The sequence below is a fragment of the Phyllostomus discolor genome, chromosome 4 (genome assembly GCF_004126475.2).
Source record: "Phyllostomus discolor isolate MPI-MPIP mPhyDis1 chromosome 4, mPhyDis1.pri.v3, whole genome shotgun sequence".
In the NCBI taxonomy this organism is placed as follows: domain Eukaryota; kingdom Metazoa; phylum Chordata; class Mammalia; order Chiroptera; family Phyllostomidae; genus Phyllostomus; species Phyllostomus discolor.
This window is the reverse complement of record NC_040906.2, coordinates 53,333,584-53,349,204: the sequence shown is the minus strand read 5'-3', so window position 1 is coordinate 53,349,204 and position 15,621 is coordinate 53,333,584. Positions and strand designations below refer to the sequence as shown.

Here is a 15,621-nt window from a genome sequence, read left to right as displayed (position 1 = left end):
ACCTGGCAGCCAAGGAGGGTGGACTGTAATGTGCATGTGTGAACAATGACGACTTCACTGTACTAGTCAGTGGGGGTGGTAGACCCCATTGAGTGAGCATGTGTACTATGTGCCAGTGGCATTAAAATGACTGAGGGAGTAGAGCAATGAATCTGCATAAAATTTTGCATTAAGCTTGGATATTCATCCATGAAAACTATTCAGATTATTCAGAAGGCCCTGGCTGTGGACAACTGGTGATTGGCAGCTTCATCACAACAACATGCCCACTCATGTAGTTTTTTGGTGAAACATCAAATCACTCAGGTGACTCAGCACCCTACAGCCCAGATTTGGTGCCCTGTGACTTCTGGCTTTCTCCAAAACTAAATCACCTTTGAAAGGAAAGAGATTTCAGACCATCAATGAGATTCAAGAAAATACGATGGGGCAGGTGATGGCATTTGGCGGAACTCTGTGAGGTGGCCCAGTGCCTACTTTAAAGGGGACTGAGGCATCATTGTCCTGTGTACAATGTTTCTTGTATCTTCTTCAATAAATATCTCTATTTTTTCATAGGACATAGCTGGATACCTTCTGGACAGATCTCACATACATTTGATTAATTGACAGAAAAGATTTCCTAACTTCAAGATGCTCCCTCTAACAATTACACATGACCTTTCCACTTCATCAAATCCCTCTTCTATGTCTAATGGGGTCTGAGCATTGTCCCCTCCATATTGACCTTCTTCAAGGTCATATCATTCCACTTCCTTTAGCAATTTCATCAGAACATTCGAGAATGCATTAGTTTTTGTTCCAGCAGAAACTGGCTGTGTTTGTGTTTTTATGTTCTTACAGCATTCCACAACGTTCCCCCATTGCCCATCAATGATGGAAAAATACCTAAACACCTGAGGGCAAGCAGTACCAGTTTCCTCACTCCATCGTATTTTCACATATTGCCTCATATGGGTCCCTCAGGAAGTGGGAATGCAATAATTCAGGATGATTTCTACTCACCCCCAATCAATGGCCAATCCATTGGGCCATCCAAGAGTAGTATTTACAATAGGCAAAAGGTTAGATCCATCACCCCACGCTCTCAGAATTTTAGCAGGACGAAACCAATCGGTGAAGAATATGTACCTAGAAAAAGAGGTAAAAAAACAAAGGTGTTAACACTGGAATATACTACATAAATTAGAGAGATTTAGCACAAACTCAGATTCTCCAAATAATTTCATTTTCTTTATATGCTATTGGGCTTGCATGTGGGAAAAGGGGGGAAAATCTGATTAACTAATTCTTAATTAAAGGTTCACTTTCCAACATAGAACTAAATCCGCAAATGCAAATGGCATTAGATGGACATTCAGAGCAGAGAGCAACTGTGCCAAGTAGATTCTTCAAAAACATTTCACGTTACATTTTAAATAGTTCATGTTGTTCGAGGGAAATAATAAAATATGAACAAGAAAACAAATCTTAATGTCCCCTTTCTCCCTGGATTAAACATCCTTGATCCACTACATCGCTCTTTGGCAATCTTCCACAAGAAACTGGTAAATCTGTAGGGGAGCATCTGATCCCTGGTGACGAAAGCAGCCAAGTCAACAGTGTAACTCTTAAGAATTGTCTTACCCAAGGCATCTCTTTTATTCTGAGTGGCAAAAAGATAAGTCAGCAGGGAGAAGGGTGCTTTTAACTGAAATTAGTCTTTTCTGAAATGTGACTTCATATTATTTTAAATGAAGGAGTCATTAAGAAAGGAATTTAGCCCTGGCTGGCGTAGCTCAGTGGATTGAGCACGGGCTGGGAACCAAAGTGTCCCAGGTTCGATTCCCAGCCAGGGTACATTCCTGGGTTGCAGGCCATAACCCCCAGCAACCGCACATTGATGTTTCTCTCTCTCTCTCTCTCTCTTTCTCTCTCTTTCTCTCTCTCCCTCCCTTCCCTCCCTAAAAATAAATAAATAAAATATTTAAAAATTTTTTGAAAAAAAAAAAAGGAATTTAATGGCTTTTCAAAACCAAACACCAAAGATTTAGTTTAACATAAATTCATGAGAAAAATCAACAGTTTAATTCTCTATAGTGTAATCAAATTCCCTATTAATATCAGTTTCAAAATGTTTCATATATTTATTTCATAAGGAGAAAATTAAAATATAAAATAAATTCTCTAGAGATAGCCTACAGAGTTGTTAGACACGCAGGCTTGCTAGTCAACAGATCTGGATTTTGAATACTAACCATTGCTCTAAAAGTGTGTGGGTCCTTGGGCAAACCACTTCACCTCTCTGAGCCCCGGATTCATTATCTCTAAAACAGGTATTATATGTACCCCACTTACAAACTGGCTTTTGGATTAGACAAGATTATATACGTACAGTGCTTACTGTACGCCCTCAGTGAACCAGGTTTTAGTGAATTATCAGTCATTTTTTTAATTGTTCCATTCAAATACAAGTACTACTTATATCCAACTTGTTCTAAACAAACACATTAACTATTAAACATATTTAAATAAGAAAGATAAGAATCTAAAGGGAAAAGTGCGAACTGTTCAGTATTCTCCAGTCTGACACAACCAATTCTGAAATGGTTAAACATGAAACTCAGTCTGTTGCCTGAGACATTTTATTCTGAAAACTACTGATGATCAAGCAAGTTTTACGAAGCTTTCTATCAATATATTACAGCAGAGGGGAAAATCGAGCCTTTTGTGATCATTCTGCTACATATTCATTCCTACCCCAGTGAGTCTGTATCGCCTTGTTTGGTCCTCTGCGATTGTGGAAACACACACACATACTTCTGTGAAAATTGGGAAAGCCGAAACTAAGAAGAAAGTTTTTTAAAGGAGATGAAGTGATTACTTAAACCTATGCTAAAAGGATAAAATTTAACCCGATATCAATTTGTGTAGTCAATCTTATATTTGCTGGACTTGCCAAATCCCTATGGCATCACTTTTCAGTAACTTACACACAGTTTCAAGCTCTCAGGAGAACTTGCTCACACTTACCCAGCAATAGGATGAACTACGATGGATCGCGGGTTGTTTAAATTCCGGATTATTTCCCGCCTCGATTTATCAGCCAGCCTCATGACACTGACACTCCTGTAAGAGAGGTCTGTCCAATAGAGATTCTTTGAAATCCAATCAAAAGTCAGACTTTCAACACTTTCCACCCTGTTAGCTGTGAGAATTTCTCTTCCTGTAAGTTAAAATACAGACATGGTTTAAACTAAGCATGTTTTATAGTAAAACATACATTTTCCTACTACTGCATGTTTAAATTTTGGGTCAGAATTAGAGCACATTTCAGTATCATTCGAAATTCTTTTTTTAAAAAACTGTAAACTGCTGAGCAACAACATGAGGAGAACCTAGAATCTATCCATTCCCAAAAGTTTAGATCTCCGAAAATAGATATGATTTTGATAAAAACAGAGCCATAGTGGTCTGGCCTAGATTTACTCCCTTGTTCAAGGAAAAAATAATTCTCATTGCAGCACACGTGAAGAGGAGATACCTGAGTTCACACATGCACACACACCACCCACAGACCGCGCCGGTGAACTGGCGCTGCCAGGTACGACCGGGGGATATCTCTGAGCTACGGCCGCCCAGCGCTCTCATCCACCGTGTTTCACAGCCACTAAGTTGCCAAGTATGGGAAAGACCAGCAAAGATATCAGAAGGGAGCTCAGAACTAGATGCAGGAGAAAAAAAGATCACTTTTCTCTTTGTGAAATTTTTATGCCTTTTCCCTTCTTTTCCTTTCCTCACCAAAGAAAATCTGAATCAGTGTAAGCAATCACACCTTTTTCTTTCAAAATAGGGAAAGCAATCCTTGTGCTTTTTCCAGTCATTTATTCAGAAAATTGCACAAAGAAAATTCCACCAGAGTAGATATTTAGAAAAATGTTAATAGTATTACTAATAATAGCTTATATCGAGCACTTAATCTGAGCCAGGAACTGGCCCACATACTATTTTACAGATGAGAAAACTGAGACATAGAGAAGTGAGGCATCTTGAAAGAAGTGTGGGCACTGCCTTCAAGGTGTTTATAATGAAGCGGGAGAGAAGGAGAGACAATTAATCCAAGAAGCAAAAATAAAACAGTAATGGGTGCTGTGACAGAGATACGCACAGGATGCTGTGAGAGCAGTCTCCGAATGGAGCTTATGGCAAGGTGGAAGTGTGGAGAAGTTTCCCCAAGGATGTGGTGAATCGGGGGCTGATAGAGAGCAAATACTTGGAGCAGGGGAGAGGGGAGAGAGAAAGAGATTGATTGACAACTTCACATGTTTCAGAACATAGCTGGAGGTTAATGAGTTAATGAGAGAGTCTAGAAGAGGGGGAGGAATGGGAGGAGTATTCCCATCCACCCATCATGGAATAAAGGGCCCAACAGTAAACTGTGACTAAATGTAATTTATATTTCAGAGATGATTATGAAGGTTATAACAGAATTCCAATCAATTAAAAAGTTAGAGTAAATCCACATTTATATATAATTCATGTCTTTTAAAAAATTATTATTATTCCAAGCCCAGCATTTAGGGAGCCCTGCATCCCTAAAGAGGAGCAGTCCCAATGAATCAATCTGGCTGCTTGCATGTGAGGAACAGCCTCTAGTTAACGAACCCATTAACAGCTTTCATACACTTGATGCTCCTTTATGGGGTGTCAGCTTCGTTTATGATCATACTTGTCATTGTTAAAATGCACCATCAGGCCCCGGCTAGTGTAGTTCAGTGGATTGAGCGCGACCCTGTGAACCAAAGGGTCGACAGTCCGAATCCCATTCAGGGCACATGCCTTGGTTGCGGGCCAGGTCCCCAGTAGGGGGCACTCCAGAGGCAACCACACACTGATGCTTCACTCCCTCTTTCTCCTTCCCTTCCCCTCTCTCTAAAAATAAAATAAAATCTTTTTAAAAAGCACCATCATTTGTAATTGTGAAAATAAAAGTATTCATTTAAACTTAATTCATAAGAAAAGCAATAGATTTCTTTTCCTGAACTAAAAGTATTTAGTAAAACATCCTGCTTAAGAATTGAATGCAAAGTTTTACTAAGCAAACTATATATATTAGCATTATCATTCAAAACCAACAAAACACAAAAATTTTTAAAGCCTTTTCTCACCTGTGCCATCGATCTTTTGTTTATAAATCATGTCTACTGATGTATCTGAAAAAAAGAGGGTTTTCTCCCGGGCGTCAAAATCAATTCCAACAAAGAAAGAAGGATTTCCCGTCACTGGAACTATGACATCTTCCTGGGTGGAGATGGTGAGTGGGATCCCGCGAACAGCCACTTCCGATGAAAAGATCAGGAACTGCTGTACAGCTACAGGAAGGACACGGTGCAGTCAGCCACAGCATGGTTCTTGCCCTCTCTAAAGTCCAAGTACTTACACATCCATAAAACTTTTTATAATTCTAAAATAAATGTAAAAATTAATCTGTAGAGAACATAGATGGAAATAATGGGAGGGAAGAAAAAAGATAAGCGGCAATAAAGGCAATACGAGTATTACAATCTTCCCCCTGAGAAGTTTATCATTGATTTATTTGTATAAAAGATGGTATGCATGTTTAATTTCTAAAGCAGTATTGACTGAACTCATAGTAATTTCATCAAAATTCTAGAGCAAGATTGATTTTTGTATAGAGAATCCTACCTTACTTTTTGATGTATTAAGACCAGTAAAAGAGGAGAATTGACAGCAACAAGGGAAATTACTTAGAAAGAAATAAAGGAGGGAAAGAAGGGAAGGGAGGGGATAAATGTAGAAAATACGAAAGAAGGAGTGGTGTTTCAAATCAAAGGAGACAGTGACAGTATGTCAGGAAATCAGAAAGAAAAAAATGAAGGATATATATCTGAGACATAGGAAAAATTACAGAAGCAGCTTAAAAACAAGATTATTAGACAATAATAGTTAGAAGCATGTGGTTTTTTAATTGAAGGTGATTTTTATCTGAATCTGGGATTATCTACAAAGTTAACAAATTTGTCTGAATTAGAATAAGAGAACTTACATACTAAGCCAGAAGCAGCACCATCTGGGGAGTAAGAATTTATCAAAAGCATAACAAGGAGGGTTGTCAAAGTGAAAATAAAAGAAATAAATGTTGTCAGAATATATCTCATCAGCTGAGAGAGACAATGGCCCAATTATGAGGAGATGCGTAGGTAACCAAAGAGGAAAAAGGAAGTCTTTAAGGTAAGAATGTGACCCATGGTACAGAAGCAGATATAAAGAGAAAATTGTAACTGACATGAGAAAAACTAGATGAGGAACTGAGCCACCCCAATAAAGCCAGGTGGGACCAAGATGTGACTACCTGATTCAAAGTGGCACAAGTGGCAGCCTGGGAGAGAGGGATAAAAGTGATGGGAGTGCTCTCCATGGAAATTAAGGCTAACATTTCAAGTGAAAAAGGCATACATAGTAGAAAAACACTCGAAATGAAATCCTATGAAATTTCAATGGCCCATTTTAAAAGGCAGACAAAGATTTCAGGGAGGAGCCCAAGGGGAAAGGGAGCCCAGAAAACCCCAGCTGTGGACTTAAAGGCAAGTCCCCAGAGACAGAAATTGCCTTCTTTAAACACAGCTCTGTGTACAGGGGAGTGGGGCCTACTGAGGAAGATGCCCTGTGGGCTACAGAAAAGTGAAAAAGTATGACTGGGAGCTGGCACAGTCCAAGAGCAGCATATACCTCTATGCCACCTTGCAGAAAGACAATCCAAAACCAATTTCTTACCAACACAGTGGCGGCCATCCACATCTAGGTTGAAGCCAAATGTGCACTTGCAGCGGTAACCCAAGCCACCATTATCCGTCCTGTGGCTGAGGACGCAGACCTGTGCACAGCCCCCGTTGTTTTCTCCACATGGATTCCTAGCTGCAGGAGAAGATGCACAGGGGGAAACCTCGGTTAGAAATGTGTAATTATCCCAGACTGGTGAAGCCACTTTTGAGCCCTGTAGGTGAAATAGAACAATGTGTGTAAAATTCAGAGACACCACTGCAGGTTGCTACTATATATATTCACTCCTAGGGATACTCTGGCCCTCTCAATTTCATCACTTCTCTCCCACTGACTCTCCAACTGGTGGTGGCAAAAAAAAAAAACCATGATTCCTGCAAATGGATAATTTGGGGGGTTCTTTTTTTCCAGTAATTGTGTCTGCTAGCCTCAGTGATTAGAAAATAACTGCCCTCCAAAAAACCCTTACATGCTATTTTACCATTCATAAAATATAATTATAACTCACTGGATGCTTACTCTGTTAGTAAACCAACTTAAAATCAATGACTCTAAGAGATTAGTAGTACCCCAATCCTACAGCGAGGAAGCCAAGTCTCTAAAAGTAAAACAACTTGCCCAAGGTTCCTTGGTGTCCAACCAGCTATACTAAATTCAGATCTGACTCAAAACCCTGCAAGACTGCAACAAAATTCATTTGTACTTCCAAAAACCACTCTCAAAATGCAGTGACCTCTGGAAGTTCACTGAACACAATGCTGCCACAACTAAAAAATGTTATATGTGCTTTTGAAATTCTCTTCTTGGCCTTTGACTTAATCTTTAAAATAGTCTATTTACTGTCTCAGGTGAATTGACTTGGAGAAACAACAGCCAGATATCATTCTGAGACAAATAATAGATATAATTTGGATGATAAAATTGGGTAATTTTTTGATGAAGGGCTCATAAATTGACTATTTCAAATAGAGATTTCCAAAATGTCTTCAGATACACTATATTTTTTCATCTAAAATATGTATTTTCCCAGGATGACTACATTAAAGGATATTCATCTGAATGTTTTAGTTATAGTGAATGGTTTCTTAAAAAAAATCAGCCTAATTATAGTTTTTCTCCATCAGCCAGGTGGAATCAAAATGTGATTATCTGACTCAACATGGCAAGAATGGTGGATTAGGAAAAGATCAGAGACCCATCACTTCACACAAGGGTTTTAAAGTGAAATCTGTTGTTTGCTAAATGACTATTCACTAATATTAAGCTTTCTACCATCATAGGTTAGTTTTTTGTATTTCTTTTCCTTGATGCACAAAGCAAATACAGAAAAGAGCTGTATATAACCCAGACAGTTACATCAATTTAAAACCATAAAACACAAACAAAACTTACTATCAAATAAAACTAAGCAGTGTCACAATAAAAATATTTCTTTTTCTAATAAGTAACCAGCCAGAGCCACCAAACCCAATTTGCTTATGACAGACCCACTGCAAACCAAAGAACGGGTGTCTTAGATGCACAGCAGAGAAAAAGGAAACAATGGCTCTGAAAGTAGCTAAAATGAGCACATAGGCATGTCATTATCTTCCTCTGGGCCTCAGTTTCCTCAACTGTACTATCAGAGGATTGAATTGCAAGATTTCCTTCTGTAGAGTGAAGATAGATATTTTGGTTTGGTTTGTTTCCTGCTCTATCTCCAGTACCTAGACAGGATTGGGCACATAGCAGGTGACGATAAATATCTGTTAAATTAATCTCTAAGTCCCCTATAGATTTAACTCTGAAATATGTCAGTTTCTCCAGAATGTTCATGATTTTCAGAGCCAATTTCAAAAGATTTAACTCTCTAGACAACCCTTCATGTATTTGAGAACATCCCCAAATCTCATGAGATCCTTCATCATTCACTTGCACAGCTTTGAGAAAACCTTTCTACCAAGGCCAGCACCAGACATGGGTTCCACTGCTGAGGGGCTCACCATAGGGCTGCCTGAGGGGATGGTAAACAGTCACTCCGAAGGGCCTCAGGGAAGACTGGTAGTACACTTGGGGGCTGGTCTCTGTGAACTTGTTTGCCCTCATGACAGCCATCTTGGTCCAGTCAGTAAAGAACACACTGTCTTCAAACAAGCTCACACCAAAGGGATGAGGAATGAGGGAGCCTCCGTGAAGCACTGTCTTCCTGTTACAAAAGATACATAGCATACAATTTTTGTTTGCTTTGCTTAATTTTGATTAAAGATGGAATTAGTTCCAGTAAATGCATAAAAAGCTAAAGAATTTCTTGTTACAAATATAGAATTTATAGATAAAATACATTGAAAAACACATATATTTCCACATACATTTGATAAAAGGATTTTCATGTCTTTTGGAAAAGACCGTTGAAACTTAAATTCCAGTTCCAATCCTAGCTTGTTTTAGATTTTTAAAAGAAATTACCATTTTCTTAGCTGCTCTTCCTTCTTTTAAGGTTGCCTCATATAGAAAAAGGCTAAGATATGACATGCCATTTTGAAATCCATAGGTGAAAGAGTGTGACCAGGGATTGGATGTCTGGTAAAGGATGCCTTCAACATGAACTTCACCCTGGACCCATTTCTCAGCAATTAGGGTGCAGGACAGTGAGTGGCAGGGGTCAACCCACGGCAAACACACAGACCTGTTCCCAATGTCACCCCAGTGAGAGCAAGAAGCAGTTCTGTGCCCGTTTGTGGCTCTGCTTGATGAAACTCACAGCTGATCTACTTGTAGTAGAGGCACAGCATGCCCAGAGCTGCTTAAGCAAAACAAAAGTGAGAGGTGCCACACAAGGGCAAGAAATCAGTGCCACCGTGACTACATCCATGTAAGTGATAACTCAGGCCATATCTTTAAAGTGAGGTGGAAAATGACTCATGAGGGAAAACTCATTCTCTTTTTTCTTTTGGTATAATAGGAAGTTTTTTAAGGAAAATCTTAGCATCCCAGAAAACTGAAAAGCACTCAGTAGGCTCTAATAAAAGACGAAGATACCAATGCTGGAAACACTATAGGAGAAAAAAGAAAACTAAGAAACCTAAGGTGACAAGTTGGCACACACTTTGAAACATTTGATAATGACATGGCACTTTAAGATTGGAGAATGGCTTTCTTTTTCAGTTAGCAAATTCCAGAACCCTGAATGCCACCTGCTGGCAAAGCAAGAGGCAATGACTTTATGATTTTAGCTGTACTCACGAGATTTATTATCCTTTGACGCTTCCTCACAGCCAGCAAACCACTCAGACCTTTCTGAAAATCTATTAGTTTTTATCTTTTATGTTTTAGTTTAACCTTAGCATAAAAATATTTGAACTATATAATATAATCCCTATGAAAAAGAAAAATTCAGATATTTTTCATTCTTTTTATATGACTTATCAAGTTAACTTTTTTTCATTAAATTAACTCATATTCTCACTACAGGAACCAGCTTCAGTGATAAGAAGTCATAGCCTTACCACTTCATTTAACCATGGAAGGACTGTGCTAAGAATATAAATCCCAGTGGCAAACTCTGATACTCTCCTCACAAAAGGGATAAAGGAAAAAACAATAAAATCAAGTCATTTGCAAAATGTACCTGGCTGATTTATTTGCTGAATGCACAGAGTAAATTATTCTTGGTCAATATTTTGAGACCATTTTTGAAAATATCAAAAAGAAAGACCTAAAATAGTTAACAATTTAAATAATTTATAGTTAGCTCTAATGAGACTAAAAAGATGATGGAAAAATTGTGCCATATTCCACATTCAACTATTCTGTTGAACTATCTTTGAAGTGTATCAGGTAAAAATATGAGTCAGAAATTCTCTTTGAAATTTGAAATATATATAAGGACAGGGTAAAATCTAATTAATTCCCACCAGAAAAAATGTTAAATAAATAATAAAGCATTTATTTATTGAGGGAAAGTTAAAAAGCGAAAAGACAAGGTTATTTTTAGAAGCAAACCGTAAGCGACCCAGAGTATAATGAGCCTAGGCAGAGATGGACTCTGGGATCAGTGAAAATAATTGCATTCTCTGAGAGTGAAAGAGGGGTTGGGAAGAGAAGTCAAAAAACAAATGTTCTAGGGAATATTTGATGACTGTTATTATGGAACACAGGAAACGTTAACAAAACTCAGGGCAGGTCACCATGCAAAGGTCAACAAAAAGGTCATTCAAGCTAATAATCTCAACCAAAAAAAAAACAGTATTTTAATTCTGATCCTTTGGTATCCTTCTCCATAAATTTCATGTACTTTCCCCAAATTCATTATGTTATTGAAAAAAATTCTTCTTACCTTTGAGTTCCATCATAAGTTACAGTCTCAATGTAATCAAACCGGGAGTCAACCCAGTAAACACGCTTGGATACGATATCCAGAGTTATCCCACCAGGCCATCCCAGCTTGGTCTTTACCAAATCTTTACGGTTAGTACCATCCATGAAAGCCCTTTCCACTGTCGGTCCCCCAGAAAGGCTCTCCAGATCTGAGAAAAATAAGTAACTATAAAAAAAAAGAAAGAAAAGATGAAAAAGTCAGTTATTTTACAAGTTTATCTGGAAATATTTGTTTTAATTTTGTCTGGATCAATGGAAATTTCCTCCACCTGATTAGAGAGCTATGGGGGTATAAAATAACAGAGAAGTTAAAAAATATTAAAAATCAAAGACTGCCCTGGCTGGCGTAGCTCAGCGGATTGAGCGCGGCTGGGAACCAAAGTGTCCCAGGTTCGATTCCCAGTCAGGGTACATTCCTGGGTTGCAGGCCATAACCCCCAGCAACTGCACATTGATATCACATTGATATCTCTCTCTCTCTCTCCCTCCCTTCCCTCTCTAAAAATAAATAAATAAAATCTTTAAAAAAAAATCAAAGACTAAGAAGGCCCATCAGGAGAGGCAACAACACCAAACAGCAACTATTAAAATGCACTAATATGTCAGCTTAAAAATTTATATCCACCCCCATGCCTGCTCCCTGGCTCTTTCACGTCTCTTTTTCACATTTAAAAATAGCTATCCCGGCTTTCAAGCCATTTTCCTCCTTAATTCCCCATTCTAAGGCATAGTTGAGAGGCCATATCCATGTTCAAGGAGGACAGCTGATATCATGAAGTAGAAATGAATAATCACCATTCACCAACGCTTTAGTAGCCTAATGTTCATTCAAGGGTCCTAAGACTCAACTGGGAAAACCTAAAAGAAAGCTAAGTTTTCAATAACTGTTTTCAAATGTGGAGATCAGGAAAATCTGAATTTACACCAGGAGAAAAGTAAGCATTATCAATCTTGCTGGGCTGGTTCACAATGAACAACTGACAATGTGGTATTAACATTGACATCTCAATCTTAGTCTGTAACAAGAAAACACTGAAAGGGATAGTTCCTGCTAATTCCTGCTAGAGTGATCATCTTAATAATAGCAAAACAAATGTAATGTTTGTTGTAGCAATATTATTACGTTGAGTCAGAACACAGGGTCCAATCTCTCAGCCAGGCAAAAATGCAAACACTAAGAAAAAAACTATACCCCAAAACATCACATATTTTTAGTATATCAGTAAGTGTGTTTGAATTACATATCTTCAAGTGAGAGTATATTTAGCCAACTCCTTTAAAGCTTCTATGAACACAAACATGGGGTCTAGAGCACGGAGCCTAAAAAAAATCAGAATTAACCTTTAAATAGTCCGACAGATGTTTTATGTGTGGGGAAAAAGATAAAACACCAAAAATACTGGATTCAGTATGTTTTCACATCACTTACCCAACAGATGGGTCCAGGGCAATCCCTCTAGGATGCCCCAAGTCTTCGGTTATAAGGACGACACGGTGGCTTCCATCCAAATTGGCCATATCTATGCGGTTGACCTTGGTCTCAACCACATAAAGTTTGTTATTAACCCAGTCCACAGCCAGATTCTCTGGATCATCAATAGAAATATTGAGAACTTCTTGAATATCTAAACCATTAACACCAACTGAAAAAACCTGAAAGAAAACCCCAAAATATTATACTTCTTAAAATTTTTGTGCAATTTAATTGAATTAGAATTTTATTAATGGTACAAGGAAAATTAAGAGGGAGAAATAAAACTCAATAATTCTTTTGGAGTCTCTAAAATTTATGTTTTAAAAATCACCACTGCATTACTCAAAGTTGAAGTTAAAACGATCACGCATTCCAAACAAGACAGTATAATGAAAATTTGGCTGTTAGACAAAATAATGTCAATATTTGTTACTCAATCCTCAATTATGATTCCATTTAGAAGATGCAGGTAAAATCTGATTTTTATCATACGGGAAAGCAGAGTATTTTTTACATTTTAAATGATCAAGTTTCAAAAATTACTACCAAATATCTGTCCAGTTTTGAAAGAATGTCTACTATTTCTTTTAATTAGGCTTTTGGACTCCATTTCGAATAAAATTAAAAGTTGCTCAAGGCTAATCCATATAATAGACTGCTTTGTTTAATGGGTCCCATGTAATAGTATAGCATGGAAAAGGTGCTGATTAACATAAAATATCTCAAGGGCCTTTTTTGTTAGAAAACAAAGGAACTTTCCCCTTTACTCCCCCCAAAGTGAAAAGCTATCAACACTTTGTGCTTGGGGTTCTATCAGCTCCCAAGCTACCCTCCTGAAATTTCTATTTACCTTATCTAGCACGGTGTCAGTCCAAAAGACTCTTTGTAGGTGATAGTGAAAATCCACACCCACAGCCACTCCACGATTTTGAGACTCTACCAGGACCTTAAAGGATCTTCCATGAATATCACCCATTAGCAAATCTCGACCATCAGAGAAGATAACAGAGGCCTCACCGGCTAAGTGTGAAAAAGGAAGGCATTATTACTCCTTCAAATGAGCAAAGATGATGAAATAACTTACAACTGATGTTTTTCTGCTTTTTCAAATACATTCTTCTATGCTTTCTTATTTTATTTTAAAAGAAACTTGAGTCAGATATACAGGTGTCATTATACCCATTTTAGAGATGGGCAAGCTGAGGCACAAAGCTGCTTAATGAAGTGTCCAAAGTCACTGTAAATTAAGAACAGAGTCTGCCAAGAATTCAAGTGTTCTGACTGCTACTAGTCCAATGCACTTTCCATGACACTGAGGGGAATACATCAGATATTTTTCAAGAATCCTTGATAAAAATGAGCACTGTACCCCAGGTGCAACTTTAGATTGTGTAAAACACAGAACTCATTTTAAAGACTCCTGGGAAATCACTCTGTGAAAAATATGGCAATGGTGGATCCAAATCTGCTGTACCCGCTACACCTACAAGCACGCAAAGTGAATAAGGTTATCCATGGCAGTCCGGTTTGCAACAGCAACGGAAAACAAGTGACAGACACGGACAACAGTATGGTGGTTACCAGAGAGAAGGTGGGGGCAGTTAGTAAAGGTTAAAGGGGGTAAATATGTGGTGACAGAAGATTACTTGAGTTTGGGTGATGGGCACATAATATAATATGCAGACCATGTAACCTAGAAATGTATACTTAAAACCTATATAATTTTATTAATCAGTGTCACCCCAGTAAATTTTATTTTAAAGAGCTTTTAGTTTTAAAAAATACTTTCTGCTTTTTTTTTTAAAGATTTTATTTATTTATTTTTAGAGAGGGAAGGGAGGGAGGGAGAGAGAGAGAGAGAGAGAGAGAGAAACATCAATGTGCGGTTGCTGGGGGTTATGGCCTGCAACCCAGGAATGTACCCTGGCTGGGAATCGAACCTGGGACACTACTTTCTGCTTTAAAAAGTGATATAAAAGTCCATCAGTAAGGGACTAGTTAAATAAATTATGTACCTCAAAAAAATGGATTACATCACTAGCATGCCACTACTAGGATGAGGAAGAGCTCTCTGCATTGACATGAAAGCTCTTAAAAATGTATTATGCACATTAGCAAGATGCAGAGCTGTGTACATAGCTTCTGCTACATATGTAAAAATAGAGTTAAATATCAATATCTGTATATTCTTATTTATGCACTTAACAATCTCTAGAATTAAAATAAACAGTGACATGGGAGAATGGAAGTGGAAACTGGGCAAAAGGGAACAAATGGAGAAGATATTTTATTATTTACTTCAATTACTTCTTCTAATTTAAAATTTTTGAATATGTGAATATATTACCTATTCAAAAATAAATTTAATTCTTAAAAAGCAGCTGTACCTAAAAGTTCATAAACAATAAAAACAAGTATCTCTAAACAAAATCAACTAGAAAACGGGCTGTTCCTCCATCATGTGAGCAGATAAGTAAGCTTCAGAAGGCCACAAGAGGCACTTCAAAATCAACTAGGGAAAAAATAACTGAAGAAAGGGGTGAAGTTGAAATCTTCTTACACAGAAATCCATGTTGACAAAAATGCTTTGAGGTAGCCATCTTTTCTTCTTTAACAGATTTTCCCCATAACTTTTCTCTACTACAACACTCTAGATTGATTCTAATAAAACACTCAGGAAGAAGGCATTCTCACAAACTTTAATCCAAATTTACCAAGTCCATTCTGAACCACCCCTAAATTTTGCATAAACAATACCAAAATTATTTCAATAGATACTCATCACCTACACTGTGGGAGATAAACTAATTAAGGATAAATGCTCAAGTAGGTCAACTGTAGACATAAAATTTATTCCATGATTAAGTGTGGTAGATGACATAATAGCCCAAGCCCAAAGTGAACAAGCAACCAATAAAAAAAATATTAATAATAATCATCATTATTCACACATTAGTCCCTAATCAAAGTGTGGAATTCATGTTGACCCCTTCTTCCAGCAGCAGGGACCA

The 15,621-nt window shown here is 37.7% G+C and overlaps 1 protein-coding gene across 1 annotated transcript in view; it reads right to left on the bottom strand.

Moving 5' to 3' along the window:
• The window catches only part of LRP2 (LDL receptor related protein 2), a 199,470-nt gene that overhangs the window by 116,961 nt on the left and 66,888 nt on the right, over positions 1-15,621 (bottom strand). Inside the window, exons 11-18 of the mRNA XM_036023343.1 lie at positions 13,461-13,630; positions 12,566-12,789; positions 11,096-11,302; positions 8,763-8,965; positions 6,775-6,915; positions 5,148-5,351; positions 3,013-3,205; positions 1,006-1,131 (exon numbers count right to left, since the gene is read on the bottom strand). Of these exons, the coding sequence (XP_035879236.1) occupies positions 1,006-1,131; positions 3,013-3,205; positions 5,148-5,351; positions 6,775-6,915; positions 8,763-8,965; positions 11,096-11,302; positions 12,566-12,789; positions 13,461-13,630 (1,468 nt within the window). The remainder of the gene's footprint in view (positions 1-1,005; positions 1,132-3,012; positions 3,206-5,147; positions 5,352-6,774; positions 6,916-8,762; positions 8,966-11,095; positions 11,303-12,565; positions 12,790-13,460; positions 13,631-15,621) is intronic.